At 37.8% G+C, this 27,545-nt stretch overlaps 1 protein-coding gene across 7 annotated transcripts in view; it reads left to right on the plus strand.

Moving 5' to 3' along the window:
• The window catches only part of ATP2B1 (ATPase plasma membrane Ca2+ transporting 1), a 135,355-nt gene that overhangs the window by 65,521 nt on the left and 42,289 nt on the right, over positions 1 to 27,545 (plus strand). For 6 of the 7 annotated variants that reach the window (XM_025284346.3, XM_006067024.4, XM_006067025.4 and 3 more), the window contains exons 3-9: positions 8,941 to 9,138; positions 14,634 to 14,888; positions 14,977 to 15,102; positions 19,188 to 19,328; positions 21,767 to 21,805; positions 22,549 to 22,710; positions 24,333 to 24,547. In XM_025284346.3, coding sequence (XP_025140131.1) covers positions 8,941 to 9,138; positions 14,634 to 14,888; positions 14,977 to 15,102; positions 19,188 to 19,328; positions 21,767 to 21,805; positions 22,549 to 22,710; positions 24,333 to 24,547 — 1,136 coding nt within the window. The remainder of the gene's footprint in view (positions 1 to 8,940; positions 9,139 to 14,633; positions 14,889 to 14,976; positions 15,103 to 19,187; positions 19,329 to 21,766; positions 21,806 to 22,548; positions 22,711 to 24,332; positions 24,548 to 27,545) is intronic. The other variant, XM_025284348.3, reaches the window with a different exon arrangement.

A 27,545-nucleotide genomic window follows, 5' to 3' on the forward strand; every position in this document is an offset into this window, starting at 1 on the left:
TAAGTCGCTTCAGTCTTGTCAAACTCTTTGTGACACTGTGGACTGTAGCCCGCCAGGCTCCTCTGTCCATGGGATTCTCCAGGCAAGAATAGTGGAGTGGGTTGCTATTTCTTTCTCCAGGAGATCTTCCCAACTCAGGGATCAAACCAGTATGGTTCTTTACCACTGGCACTACCTGGGAAGCCCTCTGGGCATACATCAATGAATAAAACAAAACTGCCTGCCTTATTTTTCCACCTGGGAGACAAGTTCACAGGACAAATAAATGAGATGTGGGAAGGGAAAAAAAAATGAGATGTATGTTATGTTAGTGACGTATGGCTAAGAGAAAACTGGAGAAGAAAAATCAGAAATAGTAGGGATGTAGATCTTAGATTGCTCTAAAGTCTGGAGGAACAGTTTAAGATGTTAAGAACAACAGAATGGTTTTTGTGCCACCTTGGTAGTTAGCACTAAGAAATATTTACTTATCCTAACAACGACCCTATCCAATTTACAGCCCAAGAACCCACAGCATAGAAAGGTTAAGCAGCTTTGCTGAAGTCTTACAGCCTATAAGCCCAGAGGAAGGACTCAAACCTAGACATTCTAGCTACAGAGACCATGCTTTTAACTGCTATAGTGTACTGCCTGTTGTAAAAGCTCACCTCATTCATTTTGCTTGCAAAAGAGTTGAGATACTGAGAATGGAGTATCTGTGTTCTCTCTTCACAATAGTTTTTTGTTTTGTTTTGTTTTGGATGACAAGAATTACATAATAAAAAAAAATGGGGGTTTATCAGTCAATGTTTAAAATATGCCCTACTTAAGAAGTTGTGTTTCTGTGCTTTCTCATTTGGCCTGCTATCTCACTGCTTGTTTTCTAGCAGACTAGTACTCGACTGAGTTTGAACCTTACTGTTCATGTACTGATCAATAGGAAGTGTTTGAAGCTAGATATGATTTTCATATTAAAAATTTCCTCAGTTTGGTTCAGTTGCTCAGTTGTGTCCGACTCTTTGCAACCCCATGGACTAGTGGTTCTGATTGATCATCTTCACTCTTAAAAGAATTAGAACTATAAATTTCAGGGTAAACTGGAATTGTGACTTATTCATATTTTTAGTTTTATCTGTTACCAAGCACCTAGCTTACAGTCCCCAGACTCCAAGAAAGAACTTTTATGCCAAAACAACCTTGTAACAAAATGACCTAACTGTATAAAATTGTCATTACAGTTTTGTTCTTCTGTATCATTACTGTTTCCTTACATTAACTTTCTCATTTCCTATTCTAAACCTTCTCTCCTGATCTTTTTATGTTTACACTAGCTGTTGGTATCCTTTCCATTTTCATGTGTTCCTTGTGTTATCTATAGTATATTTTTTATTGGATGGTAGAATAGAGTCTAGTAGTAAGATTTACAGAGTGCAGATCTCAGCCCTTGGTATCATTTCTTATTTGTAGCACTGTATTAAGCAAAGGATAAAAATGAATTCATAAAAATTAGACAGGTACTGAATGGTCTTCTGTAAGAGGCATGGCTTTGTGGATTTATAAAGGGTAGGAAAGCAAAAAGAGACACCAGACTTTCTAAGGTGGGGGTTGCTAAAATTAGAAGAGAACAAAGGGAGAGAGAAAAAAAAAAGGAAATAAGGAAAGGAAACAGTGGTAGAGAGAAACAAAAGTAGCGTATGGTAGGAAGCAGGAGAGCCAGCAGCAGTTGTCCCTGGCTGACTGATGTCTCCATAATGTTTCAGATGGCAGTTTCTGTTTGCACTGGCTGTAATGAGGCTGTTGGTCACCTTGTGCTTTGGCCATGTCTTCATGATGTAATATAACAAAACGGGCATTCACACATGGAAATGTATTTTAACTCCCTAAAGACATCAGCCTTCGCCCGGGATAAATCCTTATTGATTTAGAGGCTGCTGCAGGAACACAGTGATTCCCTGATGCGTGTGTTTGGTGATACCAGTCGGCATAGCCATTTTAGGCACTCGACAAGGATCTGCATGGTGGTGATATGCCAGCCACGTATGTTCTAATACTTGTATACAGGTACCAGTGAGGGTGTTCTATTGATGACTCTGTGTGACCTTGTCCTAGACATTTATTCCTGCTATGATAATTACATACCCCAATTTAAAAATATAGAGAATTATACATTTAATACTTGCTCTGGTTACCAGTTTTCATTGCTTATGAGTTTCTTGAAGATAATTGCAATACCGACTCCTCCTCAAATCTTGTAGCATATACATAATTTGGTAAAGTTGTACTCGATAGAGTCTGAAGCAGCATCGCGTTGTTCATTTTTTCAGGTTCAATTTTTTTGAATATAATATTTCCCTCTCAAAGCTTCTCTTCTGCTTTCATAACACTGGACTCTCAAGGTTTGCTTTTTCCTGTCTGACCGGTTTCATCCGCCTCCCGTGCTTTCCTTTCCATGTCGCCTTGGGTTTCCGATCGTGGGGCACTCGCCTCTTCATCTCTGCCCTCTCCCTGGGTGATGCTCTCCGCTTCTAAGACTTCCCATCTGACTCTGACATCTGTGGCGCCAGTCCAGGCTTTTCTCACAGGCTTTGGAGCCAAAAGCTCAGTTGCTAGTAGGCATCTTCATTTCCCCAGCCTCTCCAGACTTTCCCTTCGGAGAGGATACTCCCCCATCCCCCCTCTCTGATGAAACTGTCGCCCACCTTGCTAGGCAGACTTGACTTTGATAGGAGTCTTCGCCTGTTCTTACTCATTGGGTCGACAAGGCATGGAAACGCCGTGACGCCTGCCTCTCAACTCAAGGGTATCTGCTCGTCTACCTCCCCACCACCCTGGTTGAGGCTGCTGTCTTTCTCTCGCATAATTCAGGTAACAGCATACTAACGGGTGTTTTTTCCTGTCTGCCTTCGCACTGCCTGTCACTTTCCTGCTGAAAGCTGGTAGAGGTTTTGCACTCGCACTTAGAAGGAAGTTCAGACTTCTCACTTACATTAACAAATTTCTTTGGGGTCTGGCTCCTGCTTACTTCATCTCATCTCTTGTCTCCCCCTCAGTGTTTGAGGCATAGCAAAATTTTCAGTTTTCTGAAATACTGTTGTGCCAAGCTCATTCTTATTTCCGGTCTTGTGATGTCTTCACCTTAAATATGCTACCTCACCCTTCCTGTGACTGTCTCTTAATCATTCCTGAGATCTCAGGTTTGGTATCTTATATTTCCCTTATCCACCCCAGCTCCCTAAATTTGGATTCCAGCTCCTTTTGCGGGCTTCTGTTAGCATCCTCACCATGCCCATCGTTACTGCTTAACACTCTGGGTTGTGATTAACTGATTGCTTGTCGGTCTGCCCCACCAAACTACGAGTTCCTTGAAGGCAAGTGCCAGAGAAAGGCATCCCGTCTGACTCATTTCCCTTTGTGTGTTTGTGCTTCTCCTTATCTGGCCTGCAGTTGGCATTCAGGAACAAAGTCTGAGTTTGACTTCAGAAAGTGTTTCACTTAAATTTGAGGGGAGTCTCCTTCTTTTTTGAAATTGAGAAGATGATGAGAATATTGATCTGCTTTTCAAAAAGAGTCAACACAGATCTGCACATCCTTTCTCGATCTGCATCTTTTCCTGTGTTGCTGCTGTAGGGTCACTAAGTTGTGCCCAATTCTTTGCGACCCTGTGAACTGTAGCCCACCAGGCTTCTGTGTCCATGGGATTTCCCAGGCAAGAATACTGGAATGGGTTGCCATTTCCTCCTCTAGGGGATCTTCCTGACCCAGGGATCAAACCCGCGTCTCTTGCATTGGCAGGTGGATTCTTGACCTCTGTGCCACTTGGGAAGCTATGTTTTCCTGTGACCCTCACTAAAAGAAGGCATTGCTGTTCCACAGACAGAACACACTTACAAATGCTGACATAATCTCAAGTAGAAGATTTGAGATTAGGATGTGCTGTGTATTAGCCATGGTTTTCAGTTAAATCCACCTGCTTTCTCCATTTCAGTGCTCTTTCCTCTTCATTTTCTAAATTGAGACATGGCTTTATTAGACTCTGTTGGAATGCTACATTTTCTGGTAAAACATCAGTATCTTGATAGCGTTGCATTTTTTCCCATAATCTGTCTCTTTCAAATATACAGACAGTATTCTTGAGCCATTATCTATTCATAGAATGGTGGATCCAGACCCCAAAAGCATAAATTCTGAGGCTACTTTTAAGGGTTTTTAATCTATTTTCGAATCTGTTTCCTCTTTGTGAAGCTAACTGGGCCATTGAAAGGTCAATGCCTTGGCCTCATCCCTGCTCCACTACAATCTATGGAGCCAATAGGTCTAGGCAGAAGAGTTCTCATTCTGTTTATCTGTAATTTTTTCTAAATGATTTGATACCATATTGCATCTGTTTTTAAAGCTAGGACCGTGTAGTCTCATTGCCAGTTTCAACAGGGCTTGCCTTTCTCTTGCCCACACGCTTTGCTTTTCTCCCTCCTCACAGTGGGAATGTCTTCCCATACCTGTAGTAGCCTGACACCCATGCCCTGGCCTCCATTTCCCCTGGCTTCTTCAGAGGTTTGCTCTAGATTAACCATCTCTGTCACCAGTGTGGTCATTTCCATTGCTAAATAACTTGCCTTAATATCTGTCACTCATCTTTAAGAAAGCAGAATGGTTTTATTTATCCATTTTGTAGTAAAGAGCAAAATAAAATAAAGAGGTAAAGCATTAAGGTAAAACGTGGCACTGAGGGCAGCAGCGCTGTATTTTTCCTTCGTGTGCGTGTGTGCAGTCGTGTCCAACTCTGCGCGACCCCATGACCTGTAGCCCACCAGGCTCCTCTGCCCGTGGGATTTTCCAGGCGAGACTGCAGAGGTGGGTTGCCATTTTATTTTCACCTTTACTATGTTTTACCTTGACTGCTTTATTTCTTGTCATTGCATCACACGCCTGGCAGTTACCTGTGCTCACTGTTTCCACTTAACTCATTCCCAGACTTGCTTCCAAGCCGCCTCTCGAAGGTTCCTTATCAAAGTCATCAGCCCCCGTCTAGTGCAGGCCAGTTGTCCCATCTGTCTTCACTTTATTCCACCTTTACAACACCATTTGATAGGATCGCACATCATCCTTTTTAAAAACTGCCTTTCTGTGGTACTCCATGAACATGTGTCTCTGTGTGTGTCCCCCATTTCTTCGCAGTTGCCTTTGGTGTTTTGAGAACCCTCTCTGACCATCAAATGTTGGAGTGCTCCAAGGCTCCCACCTCAGTCTGGCTTCCTTCTTCTCAGTGTACTCTAGCTTTCCAGGGGCTGCCATTAGGCCCATGGCTCCAGAATCATCTGTATAATGAGATTCTCTGGCTCAGATCTCTCCCTGAGTTCTGAATATGGATAACCAGCCATCTACTAGACATTTCCACCTCTTTGTTTAATGGGCATATCATGTTTAAACCTGTAAAGCAGAACCATGAACTCCTGCCTCCCCTTTTCCACCCAGTTCTGCTGTTCCCAAAGCCTGCCTTATCTTGATAAATGTCTCTATCTTCCATCCATGTAGGTGCATGGGCAAAAAAGAATCTAGGTATCGTGCTTTATCAGAGAAGGCAATGGCACCCCACTCCAGTACTCTTGCTTGGAAAATCCCATGGACAGAGGAGCCTGTTAGGCTACAGTCCATGGGGTCGCTAAGAGTCGGACACGACTGAGTGACTTCACTTTCACTTTTCACTTTCATGCATTGGAGAAGGAAATGGCAACCTACTCCAGTGTTCTTGCCTGGAGAATCCCAGGGACGGCGGGGCCTGGTGGGCTGCCGTCTATGGGGTCGCACAGAGTCGGACATGACTGAAGTGACTTAGCATAGCATAGCTTCGTGCTTTATCCCTTTTTTCCCCCCCTTTCATCCTCATCCAGTCCTTCCACAAGTTCTATCTGATTTCCTTACAAGATACCTGGAAGACTCAGGGGCTCTGCCTCTGTTTTTGAAACCCAGAGCCAACCACCACCACCTCATTTTGTACTGTAGAGACCAGTGGTCTCCCAGCTGGTCTTTTCCTCCGCTCGCATGCATGCTCTTCAGTTTGTCCTTCAGTCAGTTTAAATGAGATTCGTTATCACTACCGTCCTTTAAAGCCTTCTAGTGGTTCCCATTGCACTTAGAATAAATGCCAGTCCTCTCTCTATTATTTTAATTCTCTCTCTTTCCCTCCAGTACAGTATAACCTTGCTGAATGTAAGACCTTTTTGTTCACCCTGACTTCTCAGCAAAGTACAACAGTACGTGGGCATAGTAGATATTCAGTAAATATCAGAGAAGGGGTCAGACTGTTGTTGCAAAACTCTTAACTAGGTTCCGTAAGTTTGTTATTTTAAATTAATAGAAATCAGTTGTCTCCAAAATAGAGTTAAAACCTATAGTGTTCAGTTTGTAACTTGTCTTCCTCCTTACTTAATTAACTATTGCCCTGTAGTTTATGATTTATATACTTGGTATGTTCTTTGGTCCTCCCAAACAATCTAGGTTTTACCAATAAATATTAATTCTGCCCATCCCCCATCCCCAGCCCCAAAAGGAGTAAGTGACTTGTACAAGATTTCAGTGGTTAACTGGGACCTAGGTCTTCTAATTCCTAAACCAGATAGCTTTGGTGGTACAGTGTTCTAGGTTATGTACTTGTATGTGTGGTGGGAACATAGAAGAATTGTGCTAATCTTTGGGTCAGTTGCTTTTTTACTTCCTGTATTCCCTCCAAGATAACATTTTAAAGCGATCTTTAGCTCTATGGCTGTTGTTTTCAGCATTAACATAAAATATTGGCCCCTGTTACCAACATAAGTTAAGATTTAATCAATTATTTTTATAGTTACAGTGATGATATTTAAAGCTGAGATGTTGTATGTAATTGATGGTTGACTCTTAAGGGTGAGTTAAACTGATGGAACTAATATCTTCAAACATATTTCTTAGGGAAAAAATGGAGACTAACACAGGGAAGGAACAAGAATCTTTTATTTTTGCTGTAATGGCATTAAAATATAAGACAGAACAAACTTAGCCACTATATAATAATCATCGCTTCATAAAAGAAAGGCTGCTTAATTTGAAAAGCGTTAGGCACATAACTTCAGGACATCTCAAAGCATAGTTCTTTAAAACAAATACATTTCGTCTTGTGGAAAACCTCACTACATTGATTCCCTTAACCCCCAGTTAAAGCATGGATGGCTATTAAGTCTCCGCAGCCAGGATTGGTGAAGGGACTGCGCTCACCTGAAGAAATAGCTTGTGAAGTCTGAGTCCTGCTTTGCAGGTTTCCTCTCATCTGCCTTTCCCCGGTCACTGTCAGCGCAGGCCTTCACCGTCTGTCTTTCCATGGACTCCGACTCAGAGCCTCGAGCCCTCTGGAAGGTTTCAGTTGATGACTTGTCATCAGAAATCTAAGGTGCTTTCCACACTGCCCAGTGTGGACCTGACTTTGTTATGGTTACTAGTGACAACCTTCTCTGGAAGCTTTTTGGTATCTTTAACAAGTAAATAAATAATAATAAACCAAAGTAAATCTTTAAAGCTCTGTATATACATTTCTCATTGTTTATTCTAACGGTGAGCTTGCTTTGTTCTCTCTCTGCTACTCTCTGCCTGCCTCACATCCAGAATCATAGCTAAAGCGAGCCGAGAGCTTTCCAGTGATCTGCTGCTCTCCTGTCTTCCTCCCTGGCTGTTCTCCTAGAATGAGTTCTTGCCAAAAAACAAAGAGTTGAGGTTACTTCATTATAGATTTAAATATATAATGATAAAAGTCATGTCATCCCGGTATCTCTGTCCCCTTCTTCATTGTTCTGAAACTTGGGGAAAATGTCCTTTATCACTGCCGCTTCTGTTTCCCTACCTCCATAGCAATGTAAGCGTGGACATCCTTTGCAGTAGCTAACTGGGATGTATCTAGGCTTGACAGGATCATCAGGATTAGATTAGAGGAGGACTAACTTGGTAGGTGAAGAAAAGGCAAATTTGATCACGCAACTCTCTCTTAACTTTCATAGCTTTCTAATTTTATGCTCTAGGCAGTAAATAGTATTTCCCCACAAAATGTATCTTTTCCTTAACAGTTACAGTCAGTCAATAGCACTGCCTGTTTCTCCTGCTACTGCTAAGTCACTTCAGTCGTGTCCGACTCTGTGAGACCCCATAGATGGCAGCCCACCAGGCTTCCCCATCCCTGGGATTCTCCAGGCAAGAACACTGGAGTGGGTTGCCATTTCCTTCTCCAATGTGTGAAAGTGAAGTCACTCAGTCATGTCTGACTCTTTGCAACCCCATGGACTGCAGCCCACCAGGCTCCTCTGTCCATGGGATTTTCCAGGCAAGAGTACTGGAGTGGGTGGCCATAAATCCTAAAAGTCAAGCTTGAAGAAAAGGTCATCCTAAGTCCCAGTTTTTGTGACTTAAAAATCTTTTATCACTTGAATTAGAACTTTTAGAAGTTTTAAGGCTTATGATAGGTGAACTTTTCATTGTTCAGCAAATAAGAATGAAAGTAAAAGAAACTTGCACTTGTTAACTAAGATGCCATAAACATCTTTATATACTTCCCTACTTATGGGAGAAAAGTACAAGGAAAGATCAGGGAAATGTTTAATTCCAATATAAAACTATCAGACATATCATCTCTGGTTCTCTAGCAGTCTATATAGATGGTATAGATAGTATGAACAAAAAGCAGCAGTTGGGAAATTCTTAATTCAGTTTCTTAATTCAGCCTTATGTTGTCTACTTAAAATATTTTCTTCAAGCACTGCACATGTTTTTTGGTGATTTAAATTACGTACAGTTAGTCTAACTCACAGGAATAAACCATTTTGGTTGGATCTTATGCATTGTGTCCAAATGTAATGAATCTATGAAGTGTAGAGAATGTGTTTTGAATAAAATATTTTCATTTGTAAGTAGAAAAGCCATTTACTAAAATTTCTTTCTTTTTACTAGGTTTAAGTGGAAACCCTGTAGATATAGAAAGAAGAGAAGCAGTATTTGGAAAGAATTTTATACCTCCTAAAAAGCCAAAAACCTTTCTTCAGCTAGTATGGGAAGCATTACAAGATGTCACTTTAATTATATTAGAAATTGCAGCCATAGTATCATTGGGCCTTTCTTTTTATCAACCTCCAGAAGGAGATAATGCACGTAAGTAAATTGGTAGGGGAAAATGTTATGTGTGATGCGAAGTTCAGCTCATTTGCTGACTTAGTATATGATAAAAATAGCAGGCCAGCATTTATTAAGTTTGCTGTATGCTAGATATCATTCTAATAGTGCTTTTTAATAGTTCTTTAAATATATTACCTCAGATAGTTTTCCCAGTAGTCCTGTAAGATAGATCGTGTCATCTGCATTTTACAAGTGAGACACAGAGATTAAATAACTTGCCCACATATGCATATTCTGTGTCTGGCAAGGAGCTAAGCATGTATATAATGTGTTATGTGTCATGGTAGATTTTAAGTTCTTTAGAACACTATTGTGAAATAGTTTTTAATTTGGGGTTTTTTAAAGAACCTTTTGGAAAATCATTATAAAAGCAAAATTTATTCTTTTCCCCAGGCTGTTACTTTCCAAGTACTTTAAATATTGTATATATTTTATTGTTATGTGCATGATTTGGATAATTTCTTTACCGTCTTAGAAATGTTTATGCTACAAAGTATTCTGCTTGAGGTAACTTGGCTTTAACCTGTAGCTGCAGATGATTTTGTTTTTCTCCTATATTTCTATGTCTTTCATTTCTTTTTTAAATTTCTTCTTTTTCTTTAGAGCAAATTATTTTAAATGGATTTTCCTGACAGTACTTTCTATATCTGACAGGAGATCTAGCTTGGTTTTGGTCACCATATTTAAGGAGCTATAGAGTGAACCAGTGGGATTTTATATGTCAGAAGAATGATTCACCAAAATATTTTTGTTTGCGAAAGCTTCATTCATCTGTCTGACAAGTTATAAAGAGTTTTAATAAGTATTTGCTAACTTGGCTTAGGTAATCATTTAAATGAATTCTTCAAAGGTATGCCTAGAGCTCAAGTGAGAGAGAACTTCTTGGAGGTCTGGGGGCAGAGTGGGAGGAGACAACTGGTCACAGAATAAGCAGATTTACCTGAGGCTGAAGTCTGTGCAGATCAGGGTTTCCCAGAGTGGCACTGTTGACATTTTGCACTGGAACATTCATTGTCACCTGTTCCTTGTACCATCGCCGAGCTGAGGCAAGTCAAAACATCTCCAGAGATAGCCAGCATCCTTTAAGGGGGCAGAAGTGCCTGTGGGTGAAAATCTCTGATGTAGATAAAAGAGGATTTAGGCAACATTCTGGGCAATATTGAACCAGATTATTTTTTAAAGTTTTATTTGTTGAATAAATAGTACATACTTTGCTGTTGAAAAATTAGAGGGAAAATGACTTTTCAAAGGAAGTCATATTTACTGAAAATCCCACTGTTTAGAGATTACTGCTATACCATTTTGAGATATATATATATCTTCTGAGATTAAAAAAAATTTTTTTTTTAGTTGTCACTAATGGTACTCATGTATGTGCATGTGTGCACAAGTGGGTGGGTGTGAGGATGTGCAAGTGTGTGTGTGTCTTTTTATCTGGAAAAGGAGGTGATACAGCTGACTTCTTCACTGCTTGGTCTACCCAGCTGTCATTGTAGAATACTGGGAATTGGTGTTCTAGCCTTAAGTGAGTTAGCAGATGATTAAAAACTTTTTACTTGTAACATTTTTTTCCCAGGACTATAAGGAAACTGGAGAAAAATGTTTTCAGTGGGAGTGGGTTGTTTTTTTTTTTATTCATAGAATCTGGACACACCTTTGAATTCAGCCTGCTTCATTTGTACAGTGTAGTGACAGGCCCTTTTTCAAATTTGCTTAAGGAGATAACTGGTGTTATATCCAACTGAGAAGATAATCTAGAGTGGTTGGTGTCTTAGGGCCATTTAAAGAGACTCAAGATCTACCAGAAGGTCTTGATAAACAATCTAAAGATGTTTTTGCTCCGTGTTAAAAGTTTAGTGTTTGCAATTAAAAAAAAATATGCTTTTATATGTATTTCGTGTATCTTTTCATCATATTTAAGACTTAAGAAGTGGTGACTTGCTTAAAAGGAAATCCAGTAATTATAAATCTGTAGTCATAGAAATCCAGATTATCAAAATTTCTTACTAGTGCTGTTTGGTATGAAAATAAGCACTATAACCCAGAAATCTGCAGTCCATACACATAGTGGTTCTCAGACTCTTTGGTCCCAGAACCATTTTACACTCTCAAAGTACTGAGAACTCCAAAGGTTTTGATCATGTGAGTTATAGCAGTAGGTATCTATATTCTAATTTAAAAGTGAGAAATTAAAAAATATCAGTGCATTTAAAAATAATAAATATTGTTAGCATATAATTATACTTACTCTAATTAATGAATGAAGTTTAAAATGAGACAGTGAAGGGTAGTGATATTTTTAATTTCATTGTGCCTAGTTAATGTCTGGCTTTAATTGAAGATAACTGGATTCTCATCAGCTTCTGCAATCACTGTGTTGTGTTTAGCTCATGTAGTTTTGGGCAAGTTTCACTGTACATTCATGAAATATGAGACAAACAGCATCTTAGTAGTATTGTAAAAACAGTTTTCACCTTGAGGATCCCCCTAGAGTTCCTGAACAATACTTTGAGAACTGCTTTTTTGTGCTGTTCATATATGCACTTCACATATGACCCAAGAATCACATAGGGGATTTGAAAATGGTGTATTTGCTCTGTGATAGCATAGGCTGAGTTCAAATGGTAAGTACCTCTCAGGTGAATATATTTACAAGGGAGCGCCTTTAGTAAAATCGGTTTTTATTACTTTATTTATACTTGGACTTTACTGAAAACATTATTACTTTTTCTTCTTTTTTCTATATATAACTGATAAATTACAGTCCTTTCATAACTTTGATTTTAGAGATTAATCTTTCCCTGCAGCTCCCTTAAAAGTTTGTAACGGTTATCAGTAGGAAAAGTATTCAATTTCTAGAAATACTTTACTACTGTCTACTTAGATCATTCTAACTTAGTGTCATATAAAGTAGAACTGTATATGAAATGAAATATGTCACTAACTGCTCTCTTTAGAAATACTCAAATAGTTTACTCAAATAGAAATAGTTTAGTTATAAATACATGTGCATGTGAGATTTAAAGCTGAAAATTAGATAATTCTCTCATAATTCCTTTCCTTTAACCTGTTTCACTATCTTTAAACTTTTTTGGTTATTTACCCTGTAAAGAAAAGATCTGAGTAAATGTCGCCAGACGATACACTTATGTTTTATATATATTTAAAGCTATATATAATGTGAGCATTTTAAAACATATACAAAAAATAGATTTAAAAGATGAAAGTTTTAAATTTTTATATTTAGTAGCCATAAGACATCTTCATTGATAGCATGATTGAATGTACATTATTATATTTTATAATCTTGATTTGGCCTGATTTGGGTCTTAAGTTTGTTTTCTTTCAGAACTTGGTTTTAATGTCTCTCATAGGTTGGAAAAAACTCGTAATGTTGGATAAATTCAAGTAGAAAATTTTAGTGCACTCACTAAATCGTGATAGTTACACCATGATACATCCACCAGTTATGTAAAAGTTTTTTGTTGAAATATGATTGGTAAATTTCATCTTGTAAAGTACTGCATTGTTATGTTTTTAACTAGTAAGAGCAAAGCCCACTGCAGTGCTTTGTTTGGAAGATTATATTTTAGCACTGCCTCCAAGTTGGTCAAAGTGGTCAGTAAAGTGGTCAATATAGTATTTCAGCCTTTCTCTGTTCTTGAGTTCAGATTTGCCAGATAAATCTGACTCAGAAAGCAAATCTCCTATCTTCTGGGCAGGGGTGTAGATAAGAATCAGCTGTCTTTACAGCTTCCGCTATATAAAATGATACCAACCATAGATTCACTTAACTAGTTACTGTATGCAGTGATACATGGTTATTTGTTCAGCTTGAAAATAATCAAAATAGAAGTTTCAGTATTTGAATGGCTAGGCTGGCACATTCAGTAGACCATCTTCCCATCTCTTTTAGAGAACATACTTTATACCCATTGATCACTGAATCCTACTGATGTTCACAGGGAAATTTTTTATGATTGTTCACATCATCCCTTCCATTTCACCCCAGTTGATTTTTCTCCAGTTTCTGTCTTCTCTTTATCTGTCCTACATACCTCTCACCAGCTCATCTTTATTTGGCACCCTTGCACCTCAAGTCCTCTCTTCAGTTATTCTCACTATTCTGGAATATGTGTTAATGATTTCTAATGTTTTGTTTACTTATTATTTTTTTGTGAATAATCCTTTTCCTGTTCTGCATGTCCTAAGAAAACCATTGACTTTCAGAGAGTTTAGCTCAACCCTCAGTAAGAATTAACTTTACATAGGAACACAGAAGAACATGTTCCATCATGTGAGTTTATAAATGACCAAAGTAAGCTTTCAGAAAACAATGCTTATCTTTACTACATGTATGTCTTCTCTGTTTTGTTCTGTTTTATTTCTCAAAGTTTGGTCATGAGCCACTGAATTGATTTTAGACTCACAAATAGACTACAGCCCAAGGTCCAAAAAGAGCACTGTCCTTGTTCTTTCTTCACCGTTACTGACCCTGCAGTTTTGAGCTTTCTTTTTTCCCTCCTCTTGTCTTCTAAACTCTTTTATGCTGACTTTAATCTCTCCCTGCAGTTCTCATCCCTTAAATCTACACGGCTAGCTCCCTTGTATCGTTCAGCTCCTGGATCAAATCTCATGGACACTTCAGAAGGGCCTCTGTTCACTTAACCACGATTAGCCTTCTTTTTTATTTGATAGCACATCATCATATTGTATTTTCCTCATGGCATTTGCAATATCTGAAATTAACTATTTGTGTTTTATTAACTGAATTCTTCATGTACTGTCCACACCTGCCAGTCAGAATATAGGTTCTCTAAGGAGAGAGACCTTATATGTCTTATTCATCATCACATCCTTAGCTTCAAAAACAGGGTAGGTGCTTAAATAGTTGAATTAATGAGCAGCACTTGGCTTAAAATTTTATCTTATGAAAGTTAAGCGTTTATCATACTTCAGCAGTGTTGATATGTCAAATAGGCATGATTCATGGGTAACACATAATACCTAAGTTTCTATATGTGGCTTACCTACTGTATGTTATAATTAATAGCATTAACCATTGGTCGAGGATGAACAAGTTTTAGCTACTGCTCAACCTTCTTTATAAATGTCTTCTCATGTAATCCTTGCAACAACTCTGCAGTAAGTGGTGGTCTCCTAACTTGACAGATGAAGAAACTGAGTCTCAAAAATAAGTAACTTGCTTTAGGTTGAGATTTAATCTTTCCAGTTTCCTCCCTCTTAACTAGCACCTTGTGCTGCCTCCCCATCCTGAAGATGAGACTCTTTGGAGGCAGAGAACTTGAAATTAACAGAGTTAGCATCGTCCTCACTGTGGAATGCTTTGAGTCAATAAGGTGTTCAGAGCTCTACGTAAAATTAACGGAACATATAAGCATCATAATTACATGTCTGTTGCCATCAATTCAGAATCTTTTTTGATAAGCATTTTCTTTCTTTCCAAACAGTTTGTGGAGACGTTTCTGTTGGAGAGGAAGAAGGTGAAGGTGAAACTGGTTGGATTGAAGGAGCGGCAATCCTCTTGTCAGTAGTGTGTGTGGTGTTAGTAACAGCATTTAATGACTGGAGTAAGGAAAAGCAGTTTAGAGGTCTGCAGAGTCGAATTGAACAAGAACAGAAGTTCACAGTCATCAGGGGTGGTCAGGTCATTCAGATACCCGTAGCTGACATTACTGTTGGAGATATTGCTCAAGTGAAATATGGTAAGTAAAACAGGGTAGTCCATGTGACGCATAATGTGATTTTATTGTAATCTTGTTCACAGCTTAGCTTACCATTATTTTGTTTTAGGTGATCTTCTTCCCGCTGATGGCATACTTATTCAAGGCAATGATCTTAAGATTGATGAAAGCTCATTGACTGGTGAATCTGATCATGTTAAGAAGTCTTTAGATAAGGATCCCTTACTTTTATCAGGTATGAATTTCTTTATCACTTTTAACTTTTTCCTCCTCCACGACTGTACACCCGTTGGTAGTTTCCCCAAGAGCCAGTAGTACGAAGAGGATTCTGTAGTTTGTGTTAGCTTCTAGCCTTATAATCCTTAGATACTTTTTTTGTAAGCTGGCAGAGACTTTAGAGATCTTTGAATTCAGAACTGTGTTTTATAAATGAGAAACTCGAGTCCAAAAAACAGAAGACTTGAAAGTCACTGTTAATGTTAGTATAATGATAAAATATAAACTTAATGATCTCTGTTGAATTGATCGGTTTTTCTGTGTCATATTTATTCGTCAGGCCTAGTAAAATATAAAATGAAAGAATGATTATGTGTTTAAAGCAAATTAATGCATTTTTTGTGATGATCTACATAGGACAAGTTTTCTGTTTTTAAAAAGCTCGTAAATTCCTTAAAGTTAGCCTAATCTCACTTCCTCATTTTAACTGCTAAGGAATGAGTCTGAGACATTAACTATTTACCTAAGGTGATATGATTAATAGTAAATAGATCCAGGAATAGCACCACATCTACCAGACAGAGATGAATTTGCACATGGTTAAGACATGTTCTGAAAATGGAAGGGTGTGTATAGGTGAGGGTACTGTCTGAAAAGGAGAAGTATGTGTCTACTTAGAAGGCTCTTGTAACAACTTGACTGTTGATAACTAGACCTGAGGTTAATTGAAAATGAAATGGAAGGGATGAAAAAAATTACAAGCTGCCTTCTAAAATGAAAAGAAACCAAAGTACCACAACTTGTCTCCGAAAGTATGCCAGTTCCTTAACTTTTGTTTTCCAGTTTGCTATCTTAATATTCTAGTATTCTTTATAGAATTTGTAGAATTGCTTGTAAAACATTTGTTTTAGGTATATTTTTAGATTGAGTCACACTAGCGTTTAGAGTAAGAAAATGCTGCCTATTTATCTTTAATTATCATTTTCAGATGTTAATGGAATGATAACATTTCCTACATTATAAGGAGATTTTGCTTACTTAACCGTTTAATAACTTGGCAGCTATGCTTTTTCACGTCGTCTTTGTGAACTTTATGTTCTAATTGGTCGGACATGGTTTTACTCAACCCAAAGTCAAACCTGTGACAAGGGTCAGTTACGTTAGAATCACAGCTATGGAGCACATACCTAAGTTTAACCATTACCTTTTTAAGATTTGTAAATATGTTCCAAAAGGCTCATTGCAAAACATGCCGCCATTAAAAATCACAGTAATTTCATGTATGTACATTTATAAACACCATTATATATAGGGGGAAGGTTTCAGTTGTAATATAGACTTTCATTTCTATGAAAAAACTTGAGATTTGTATATTGTCAGTATCCTGCACTACTAAGACTATTTATACTCCTTTTAAGTTTTTCTTTATCTTGGTGTGCTTGAAATTCATTCCAGATAGAAATATCTTGGCTATATAATGTCCTCTGTCCATGGAATTCTCCAGGCATGAATACTGGAGTAGATTACCATTCCCTTCTCTAAGGGATCTTCCTGACCCAGGGATCAAACCTGGGTCTCCTGCATTGCAGGCAGATTCTTTACCATATGAGTCACAGGGAAGTCCATATATTAAGTTTAATGTTACTTGTTTTACTTATTCCTTGCCATACTTCTAAGAAACTGCATTTCATGTTAACCAAGTAAAATCTGTGATCTTTCCAAAGGAGAGGGAAGCTTGCTGGTCAGACCTAAACCATAGACTGACCAGGCCATGGTGTTTGGTGAACTGAGGCATCTCCTCTTGTGTTTTTGCCACATGTACTTCATGGACTTTGCTGGCTGTACTTGTAGCTTATTCACACAGTGCCTAGCTCTTAGTGTCTTAGGTTGACATCCTGTTAAGGAACCTTGGGCCTTTTCTGTTTTAACAGAGATGGCTGCTAAGTTTTTGGAGATTCAGGTTCTCAACACACCAAGTATATACCAAGAGGGACTCGATAAATTTTCCATGTTTAAGAAAAGACTGAAATAACTTTCTGGAGTCCCTTATCACCGTACGGGTGGGAAAGTTTTTCTACGTTTATTTCCCTCTTCCAAAAATGTACTGAAAACATGAAATGTATTTATTTTTAAATTTATTCTCATGATGCCATCTCTCACTGCTGTTCTTGGCTTTTTAAATTTAGATGGTTAAAAGCAGTTATTCAGTTAGCAGTGGGGATATGACCAAAACAAACACTGTTTACTTTGCCTGAGCCTATTAGTGGCCAACATTTGATTATCTATGGTAAAGATGAACATAACATAAATTGAAATTTGCTAAAAGCTAGAATTGTTAAAAGAAACTGTCTTCTACATTTAGTCCTTGCTCAGTATATTAAAAAGCAGAGACATTACTTTGTCAACAAAGGTCCGTCTAGTCAAGGCTATACTTTTTCCAGTAGTCAGGTATGGATGTGAGAGTTGGACTATAAAGAAAGCTGAGTGCCAAAGAATTGATGCTTTTGAACTGTGGTGTTGGAGAAGACTCTTGAGAGTCCCTTGGACTGCAAGAAGATCCAACCAGTCCATCCTAAAGGAGATCAGTCCTGGGTGTTCATTGGAAGGCCTGATGTTAAAGCTGAAACTCCAATACTTTGGCCACCTGACCACCTGATGTGAAGAGCTGACTCATTGATGCTGGGAAAGATTGGGGGCAGGAGGAGAAGGGGACGACAGAGGATGAGATGGCTGGATGGCATCACTGACTCGATGGACATGAGTTTGAGTGAACTCCGGGAGTTGGTGATGGACAGGGAGGCCTGGCGTGATGCTGTTCATGGAGTCGCAAAGTCAGACACGACAGAGCGACTGAACTGAACTGAACTTGCTCAGTAAATATTGTTTCACTGTCCTTCATTTCTTGTTTCTCTTGCATTTTTGCTGGCATAGAAGCTAATAATTAGTGAAATAGTCAGAATGTAGATTTTTTTAAAGCCAGAAAATCAAAGATTTAAAAATTCATGTGGGATAAATTACTCAGTATTTAATAGCCACATACAAATCCTTAAGTACTATAGTAAGTACACATGCTTCACAATCTTAGTTTGCAAATAACAACTGAAGGTTGATTTGTTAAACAGGATGTTAGTAGGTGCTTCAGACCTGTCCTCCTGAAGTAGGAGATCAAATAAATAAGTCATAACTATAAAGAAGATTTTCAATATTTAAACAAGAGTTTCAGTTTAGAAAGCTACTTAAAATTCACAAAAGTAGTAGAACAGAGAGATGGGAAGCCTTGTAGTGAGTAAAGCAAAGATGCAGAGGTGTGGATGTACAGGTTGGAGAGCTGCAAGCAAGCTTAGCAGTGTTATAAGGAGAATATGCCCTCTGTCCTCTGCCAGGGCTGGATTGAATCTGTCTTGTCAGCTTGCAAGATTATTGTGAGGGACAGAGTCAGAATTCAGTCCGCGTTCCCGTCTCTGCCCACTAGCTTTTTGTAATGGAGTTTTATGTGAGAGTAATGGATGAAAAAATTTGGAAGGTGGATTGGTCTCCGTGTGGAGATTTTGGATTTTATGGAGTAGGCCATGTAGAGTCAGAAGTTTTGGAGCCATGAGAGGCTTGGATAAAATCACATTTGAGGAGGGTTAAACCTTTTTCAGGATGAACTGGAAAGACAGAAGCTTGCTAGGAAGCTGTTGCAGTGATCAAGGTGGGCTGGCATGACAGCCTGAGTTAGGGAGAGGTTGTGGGGCTGTCTTAGGGATACGGCAGTTGTTGCTGTGTAACCCTTTTGGTTCTAAGCATATTTCTTTCTAAGTGATGGCTTTCTCAGAGAAATGTCCCCAATGATAAAAACACAGTTATAATTTAATACTGACCATTCACTGAACCCCTAGATTATACTTGATTCTCATTTTTAGAAAGTGTGCGTGTACTGTTACCCCATCTGTGGACTGGTCATTGAGATGTTACACTTTGCCCCGAATCACGGGATAAATGAGTGGTAGAGTGGGTTTTGAATTCAGATGACATATTACGAACATAAAACCTTAAGCGCAAGAACTTAGGCTTTATTTAATGTCTTACTGGATTTTAAAACCAAATTTTTTATTGTTACAGGTACTCATGTAATGGAAGGCTCTGGAAGAATGGTAGTTACTGCTGTAGGTATAAATTCTCAAACTGGAATTATCTTTACCTTACTTGGAGCTGGAGGTGAAGAGGAAGAGAAGAAAGATGAGAAGAAAAAGGAAAAGAAAAGTAAGAATAGCAATACGCTATACAAATTGGTAATTGGAAATACAGCAGCTGGATTGTAATAACTCACCCAGTAAATATACTCTTTCATCAGGTTTTGATATAGAGTTCTACAAAAAGTTCGTTACCCAATGTAATACTTTCAGGTGTTAGAATTGATAGAAGGGATTTTTTTGTTTTAAGACTTAAGAGTTCATAAAAGGCTTTATAAAGACATCATCCCCTTTACCAGAGTCAGACAAATTCAGCACATCCTTGGACACTTTAAAATCTCCGTCATTTTCATTTGACCAGCAAAGTGAATTAAATTCCCAGTTCCTATTTACTTTTTTTTTTTACTACTTTCATATCAACTCTGATATGTCAGACATATCACATTTTGGCCTTATTGAACTTTTTCATCTTTTTCAAGTTTCCTACTACTTATGTATTATCTTACATTGTTGGCTTTTAGACATAAGATCAAGACTTCACTTTAACACCTAGTATATTTGTCTTGTTATATTCAGCCCATTATTAGCTTATTAAGGTGTTAAAATTTTTATCTTGATCCATTGTATCTACTGTCCCTACATGGGATCTGTTATTAGTAAGCTTGATAACCATAGTTTATCCACAAGGGTCTTATAAGAAGCTCTGTTTGTATAGGGAAATAGTTATCAGAATCACTTCACTGGGCAGTATGTCACTTTTTTAAAAAAGCCTTCCCTACTCTGCTTTTAAGTATTTACTGTACCACCGTTTACTCCAGAGTTTTTCCTTTTAGGGCAACAGCAGTTTACTGAGGTTTAACCACTTAAATTTATTTAATTTTACTTAGGCTAGTAAGCCCATATTTTTCTCACACACATAAGTATTCTGAAATCTTCTAAAATAAATGCTTGGCTTGCTATAATCTACATCATTGCTTTTAATCCTTAGGTTAAATCTTTAGGTTTTATTCTTTGGGCTTTATCTTTAGCTGTGAAATCTTTATTTTAAACAGAAACATATTTGAAAAGCTCTGGCTGCAGGCAAGGGTGGCAGGCCCCACATTCTAGGAGTTTTCCTGTCCCACTCACAGCAGTCCTCCTTATGCCACCTTAAGGTTTCTTAAGGCGGAGTAGAAGTCAATTTAGAAACCATTAGTGGTGATGCCATTTATTGAGTGCTTTATATGCATTATCTCAATAACCTAAGACTATCTTTTTTTTAATGATGAGTAGATTGAGGCTTATGCGGGTTGCATAACTTGCTCCAGATTAAAGATCTTAGTTAGTGTCAGACCAAACCCACTTGTCAAACTCAAGAGTCTGTATTCTTAACCGTATATTATATTGCATCCTAATTTTCAGGATACTAAAGTCAACAGACCTTATTAAAAAGGAAAGGGAAGTTCATATCATGACCTTGTTCTTATTAACTCCAGTTTCTTTTCCAGTAAGCACCATTTTTTCTAAGATCTATTTCTAAGATCTATTATACACCTATTTTTATTAATGCAGTCAAAAGAGTATTCCCAGGAGTTGGCATCTGACTGATTGTCTACCATTTTTGATTCTTAGGGGGTCTGCATGTGTGTAAGTTGCAGGCACCATTCTTTCATCTGTGGACTTTGAGCTCTTCTCCCATTCCCTTGAGTAAATTAATACTATATATTAGTATAATCCAGGGTAATACATTTCTGTTCCCTTCATAATCCGAAATGTGAATGTTTGGGCTCACTCCAGACTTGACCTCATGAAAGTAGCTAGGTATTCTGTTTCCCTTACCTGTCGTGAGTATCTGTTCCTCTTTGACCATATTTGCTCCTTGTTTTGAAGTTTGAAGGTAGCACTCCTTGATGGATAAGTTCACTTTCCTCTTTGTCATTTTTATTATTAATATTATACTGCCAGCTCCAGATACTAGGCCCCTTCCTTCCTTGATTCCTTTTTACTTCAGATGCTCTCATCTTTCTGCATTCTTCTAATCTAAGCTAATTTAGGAATTACCCTTCCTAGTAGTCTTACTGACTGACTTTGTATTTTCATGTTCCAGTTTTACTTGCTTGCCTCTCCTGTTACACAGACCAATTTGCTTCTCTTTCCCATCAAAGCTGTCCTGTGTGCCTGTGGTCTTCCTAGGGCACTCCTTCCCTCTCTACCTGTCTCTTTCCTACATTCTTAGGCTTATATCTATATTTAGTTTGAAAACCTTTGGAGATATTGCAGCATAAAAAAGAGTAAAGTTTTATGGAGAAGTCAACCCAAATGTGATACCCCAAATTATTTTGGAATGTTCCCCCATGGTTAAGACCTAGGGAGAGATTGAGCCATCAGGTCATTCAGGCTTTCTAATCTATACACACACACTCTGTTGTGTAACATTTCTGTTATAGAAATGTGAACTACCTTTGCATAATTTAGCATGGCTGTATTCATTTCTTTTGGAAAGCTTTAATTCCCATTTTGTTCCTACAGATAAGAAACAAGATGGAGCTATTGAGAATCGCAACAAAGGTAAATTCAGGAGGTTAAAAGTACACGTAGCTTATTCTTATTATAGCCAAAACTTTATAGCCAAAACTATTTCTCTTGTGTACTGTATTCATCCAAAAGTAGGATACTTGTAGCAGAGAAAATTAACAACCTGTATTACTTGGGTGTATGTCTCTCTGGTCAGTGCCTGACTCATGCTGCCTTAACGTTTTGATAAGATTTTAATTATGGCATGTGGTAGTAAACTTAGAAAGCTCCAGATGTAGGTAACTTTAAACTTAAACATTTCAGGCATTTTATCATTGATAACTATGTGATTGCTGGCAGAAATGCTTAAGTAACAAAATATATAATGTAAATTTTTTGGCATCTATTTAAGAGTCTGTAAGCATATGTACATTTCTCGTTTGTGTGGTCTCACATGATGTTCTACATTATGGTTATAACTTATTGGGAGGAATTTATGGTGTTTGGAATGACAACACCCAGGAGGAGAGATGATTGGGTATTTAGCTCTTTCAGGACTGTATTTCTTCATCACCTCATCTCTATTTCCTAGCACAGCATTCTCAAATCGGGTACAGTTTCAAAACCTAGTGTCACTATTGTCTTATTTTCTCTGGGTAGGCACAGACATACACACCAAGGTGAATGTTTAAATCTGTGTTTCTGTAAGAAATTGATTCCTGCCCGCCCCCACCCCCACCCCCACACACACCAAATTGCTTTAGAATGTTAACAGTTATATGTGCACTTCAACATAGCAAAAGCCCAGGATGGTGCAGCCATGGAAATGCAGCCTCTGAAGAGTGAAGAAGGTGGAGATGGTGATGAGAAAGACAAAAAGAAAGCAAATTTGCCAAAAAAGGAAAAATCTGTTTTACAGGGGAAACTGACAAAACTAGCTGTTCAGATTGGCAAAGCAGGTATGATATATATAAGCAGATAAGATGTTTTGTTTTAAAATATGCCGACTTGCTATTTAAAAATATCTTTTGACATAAGACTGGAAATCGTTGGCTTTGTGAGTGGAAGGGGAGTTAACAATATTTTCAATTTTATTTATAGTGTACCTTTTGAGTTATTAGAGAGCCTCATAATATTTTGAAACTTGAGAACTGTTACCATCTTTTATGTGGAGGGAGTGTCCTCAGTCAACTTGCGAATAAATAAAGGGTCAGGTTAGGATTAGTGCTTAAGTCTACCCAATTCACAAGCCCATGAGCTCGTATCTGAATTTCTGGGAGCAATAGAGAGGGGGCTTACTCCATACAAATTACCCAGCTATATTTTAATAAAAAGAAATTTCACCACACATCTTCTCATCTTTTTATTGACTATGAAAAAAAAATTGGGTACGTGTTTTTCCAAAAATTGCCGTTTACTTAAATTGAGTGGATTAGTTATAGCATCGCCCTAGTGAGACTGAAGTTATAAATTAGAACCATCACTAGTAAACACCTGTTAATAGAACCACTCTTCAGGGGAAAATAAAACAGTGCTATAGCTAAAATCAGAGCATGCCCTTCAACTGTATCATCTTTATGAAAGAACACAGGTGGCTAAATCAGCATATACTATTCAAATCACGTAGGGGCTTCCCTGCTGGCTCAGTAATGAAGAATTTGCCTGCAATGCAGGAGACTCGGGTTCGATCCCTTGGTCGTGAAGATCCCCTGGAGAAGGAAATGGCAACCTACTCTGGTATTCTGGCCTGTTGGGCTATAGTCTATGGAGTCACAAAAGAGATATAACTTCATGACTAAACAACAGTTCAAGTCACTTACATTGCATCATTCTGTTACTTCCTGGGATTATCTCAGAAAAAGTTAAGATTTTACCTCTGTCCTCAGAAAGCTTATTATCTAGGAGATATTTGCTTTCTATAATATTTAGCCAAATGGTAATACTGAACCATACAGAAATGGATGGATTTAAGGTGGTGATGGTGTTTTAATAAACATCAGATTGGATTATTAGTTCCAGATATGTGGACAGCTTTATTTTGTAATATTCATTTATAAGGAGATTAAACACCCCACAAAATAGAAAGGTAAATGATTTGTAATATGTGATTAACTCTTGGTTTTCTTAGTTAATAAAGCAGCAAGGATAGATGAAAAAATTAATTTCAGTAATTTGTGTTTTTTCATTAAAAAACATAGAGTTGAATATTTAATTCCAGGTCTCCCCATTGATCAGATTCTTAGCAACTTCTCTTTTGTCATTAAGCAGCTTATGCTACACTTTTGGTATTTCCTTGTCATTGCTTGTTATTTGGTCTCAGCTTTAGTAAAAGACCGAAGATACAGTTAAGTCTAGAAAAGAATCATAAACACTTTTTTCCAGTTCTCCTAGTCAGAAGCAGAACTTAAATCTAACAATGTCAAGGGATGAGTTAGGTGCAAAAAAGTAGGTAACAGTTTCTCAGAGAAATTAAATGTCACCAAAGTAGCTATGATTCTTCCAGTGGCTAATACGTAACTGACAATGAGTCGTGTCTGGAATATTTAATGATTACATTTTCCTTCTTTTTGTGTGCTGAAAGGTTTGTTGATGTCTGCCATCACAGTTATCATTCTTGTCTTATATTTTGTAATTGATACCTTCTGGGTTCAGAAGAGACCATGGCTTGCTGAGTGCACACCGATTTACATACAGTATTTTGTGAAGTTCTTCATTATTGGAGTTACGGTTTTAGTGGTGGCAGTACCAGAAGGTCTGCCCCTTGCAGTCACTATCTCACTAGCGTACTCAGTCAAGGTAAGCGGAAAAGACTTATGCACAACTGCCTACCCTTTTCCTTTTGGGTTCTGAAAGTAGGAGACTTCCATACATTTACTCTGTGTCCTTTAGAAATTCTGTTGCTGGTCCCCTCCTCCTCTCCCCAGTTGAAAATCTCTGCATCGAGACCTATACATGCCTGAAAGGGCAGCTTGACACAGAGCTAAGCAGAACTCCACTGGGAAAAGTTCTGGCTTACTTTTCCTCATATGATAGTTAAGATGTCCAGTCGCCTTCTGTTTCCCATCTGTAAAATTGAAGTAAGCGTGTTTGTCATTTGCCTGTGGTACAAGAGCAGAGTGGTTGACCTGACTCCAACAATCTCGGGCCTCCTTGTTGGACCCTCATGACCCCACAGTCCTGCCTTCACATGGTAGGCAGATTCATGTTTCTAAAAAATAATTCAGATCGTTTTTGTTTCTTGTGTAAAAACCTTCCAGTGGCTTCTCATCAGAATGAGATCCAAGATTCCTTACCGTGGCCTGCAGGGCCTGCCCAGTCTGCCCAGTCTCTCTGTCTTCTTGTGCTCATCTCCCACCTCTCTCTCCCCCTCTGGTCCAGCCTCACCAGCCTTCCTGCTGCTTCTCAAAAACTCTAGCCCTCTTCTCACTTTTGGAGCTGTGTGCTCCTTTCTTTGAATCATCAGCTCTCTAACTTTACTCAGCTCTCTTCACGTGTTACTGTCTCTGACCACTCCGTTTACAGTAATACAATCCTTCTGTTCTCAAAGTCGAATGCTGAAAAAATGAGCTTGGATGTTTTTGCTGACTGCTGTTTTACTTAAAGGAATATTCTGTTTGAAGATTATTAATTTTCTTTTTTATCGGTTTTGTATCTTAAATGGTAAAAGCAAATTGGATTTTAAAAGAATTAGCCTGGACAGTTTTTTTGTTTTATTTTTTTTTAATTTTTACATGAACGTTGTGTTCATTTCTGCCATACAACAGCACAAATCAGCCATATTTTTATATATATATATCCCTTCCTTCTGGAGCCGCCCTCCTTAACTCCCATCCTACCCCTCTGGGTCATCACAGAGCACCAGACTGGGCTCCCTGTGTTATATAGCAGTTTCTTTCTAACTATCCACTTTACGCACAATAGTGTACATATGTTGATACTACTTTTCCCACTCGTCCCACTTGCTCTCTCCCCCACTGTGTCTACAAGTTCATTCTCTACATCTGCCTCTCCATTCCTTCCCTGCAAATAGGTTCATCAATACCATTTTTCTAGATTCCATATATATACATTAATATACTATATATATATATATATTCCATATATATGCATTAATATACTATATTTGTTTTTCTCTTTCTGACTTACTTACCCTGTGAAACAGGCTCTGGGCTCATCCACTTCACTAGAACTAACTCAAATTCGTTCTTTTTAATGGCTGAGTAATACTCCATTGTATGTATGTACCACATCTTTATCCATTCATCTGTTGATGGACATCTAGTTTGCTTACATGTCTTCAGCCTGGACAGTTTTGATCTTTCTTGCAAAATGGCTTCACATATAAAATTATACCTAATGAAAGAATGCTGCTTTTGTCAGTTTTCTAATGTTAATTAGTATTTCTTCCTAAGTAGTATTGATGACAGAAAGCAATACAAAGTAATTAATCATAGTTTCTGCTCTAGCACTCTCATCTTCAGTGTTCCCAAGAATTTTCATCAGACTTGTCTTGATAAGGATATTTTTTGGCTTCCTGTTTAAGTTTATATTCAGGCATTTCACATCTTTTGTTTCAAAAATGAAGTAGTGAATGTATCAAAGTAATAGTGAGATACTATCTGTTCATCTACTTGATGTCTTAAAATAATTAGAAAACAATTGAGGGTAATTGTAAGTTTTAGACACATAGGTAAAATCATTTTATCAGTACTGAAATTAGCTCATTTTGAGTACTCATTAGTAATACTGATTTTTCAGTTGATCAAAAAGATATAGGCAGAATTGATTTGCATTCCTTTGACAGAAAATGAGTAGGAGCATTTTGACTATTGTTCTTTAAGCTTTCATTAAATGTTCATTTAGCCCAAACGTTACCACTTTTCTTTTCACTGAGGTGTCGTCCTTATGGCTCCTCTGTTAGTGTTTTGCAAAACTGAACACCTTTTTTTTTTTTTTTACTGCAGAACTTTGTTTTAATCATTAGTATTAACACAGATCACAGTAATCTTCCTTCCCCAAACTTCTTCAAGGAACCAGTTTCTTGCAATATCTTGCATATTAGTAGACACAGAACATACTTTGTAAAATAACTCTTTGCAGTTTTTAACCCATTCCAGTTAATGTTTCAGGAATCAGTTATTAAGCATTTTAGCCTAAATGCCTTTTGGAACTACAGTAATTTTCTTATTTTCTTTAGAAACTATCTTTTTCTTATAAGTAAGAGGAAGGGATGATCCTCAGGATGAGAATGCCAGTGTACCACCATTTGGAGAAGATAAAAGTGACCCTTGCTGGTTTTGATATGTTACCTCAATCTGTCAGAGTCAAAAAGAGGAAAAAAAAATTCAGGCAACTACATACCCACAAAGTCTGTATTTTAACTGATAAAAGCTACTTTTTTCTTATTGACTGATTCAAGAATCTTTTGTTTTCCACTTAACAAGGAGACTTAAACCTTACTTGTAAATACAGTTACATGGCTGTGAGTACAAATTGTCATTGCTCTTAGAATTTGAGGATGCTTCCTAGAAGCTGTTGGAGGCATGTCAGCATGATTTGCTTTCATTTACTAGATTATGTTATGTAGTGGGAAACTGATTGAAGCCACAGAAAGCTAGTACTTTGTTTAGCTTTTTTTTTTTTTTTTTTTTTTTTTGAATAGGCCATTTATATTAAATTCTTCCAGTATTAAATCGGTGCTTTATACTATGTATCCAAGTAAAGTTGGGAGTTATAGTTCTGATTTTAAAGCAGTGTACAATCATTTTGATACAATGAGGTCATTGGTTTTATG

Source organism: Bubalus bubalis, chromosome 4, assembly GCF_019923935.1.
Source record: "Bubalus bubalis isolate 160015118507 breed Murrah chromosome 4, NDDB_SH_1, whole genome shotgun sequence".
NCBI lineage: Eukaryota > Metazoa > Chordata > Mammalia > Artiodactyla > Bovidae > Bubalus > Bubalus bubalis.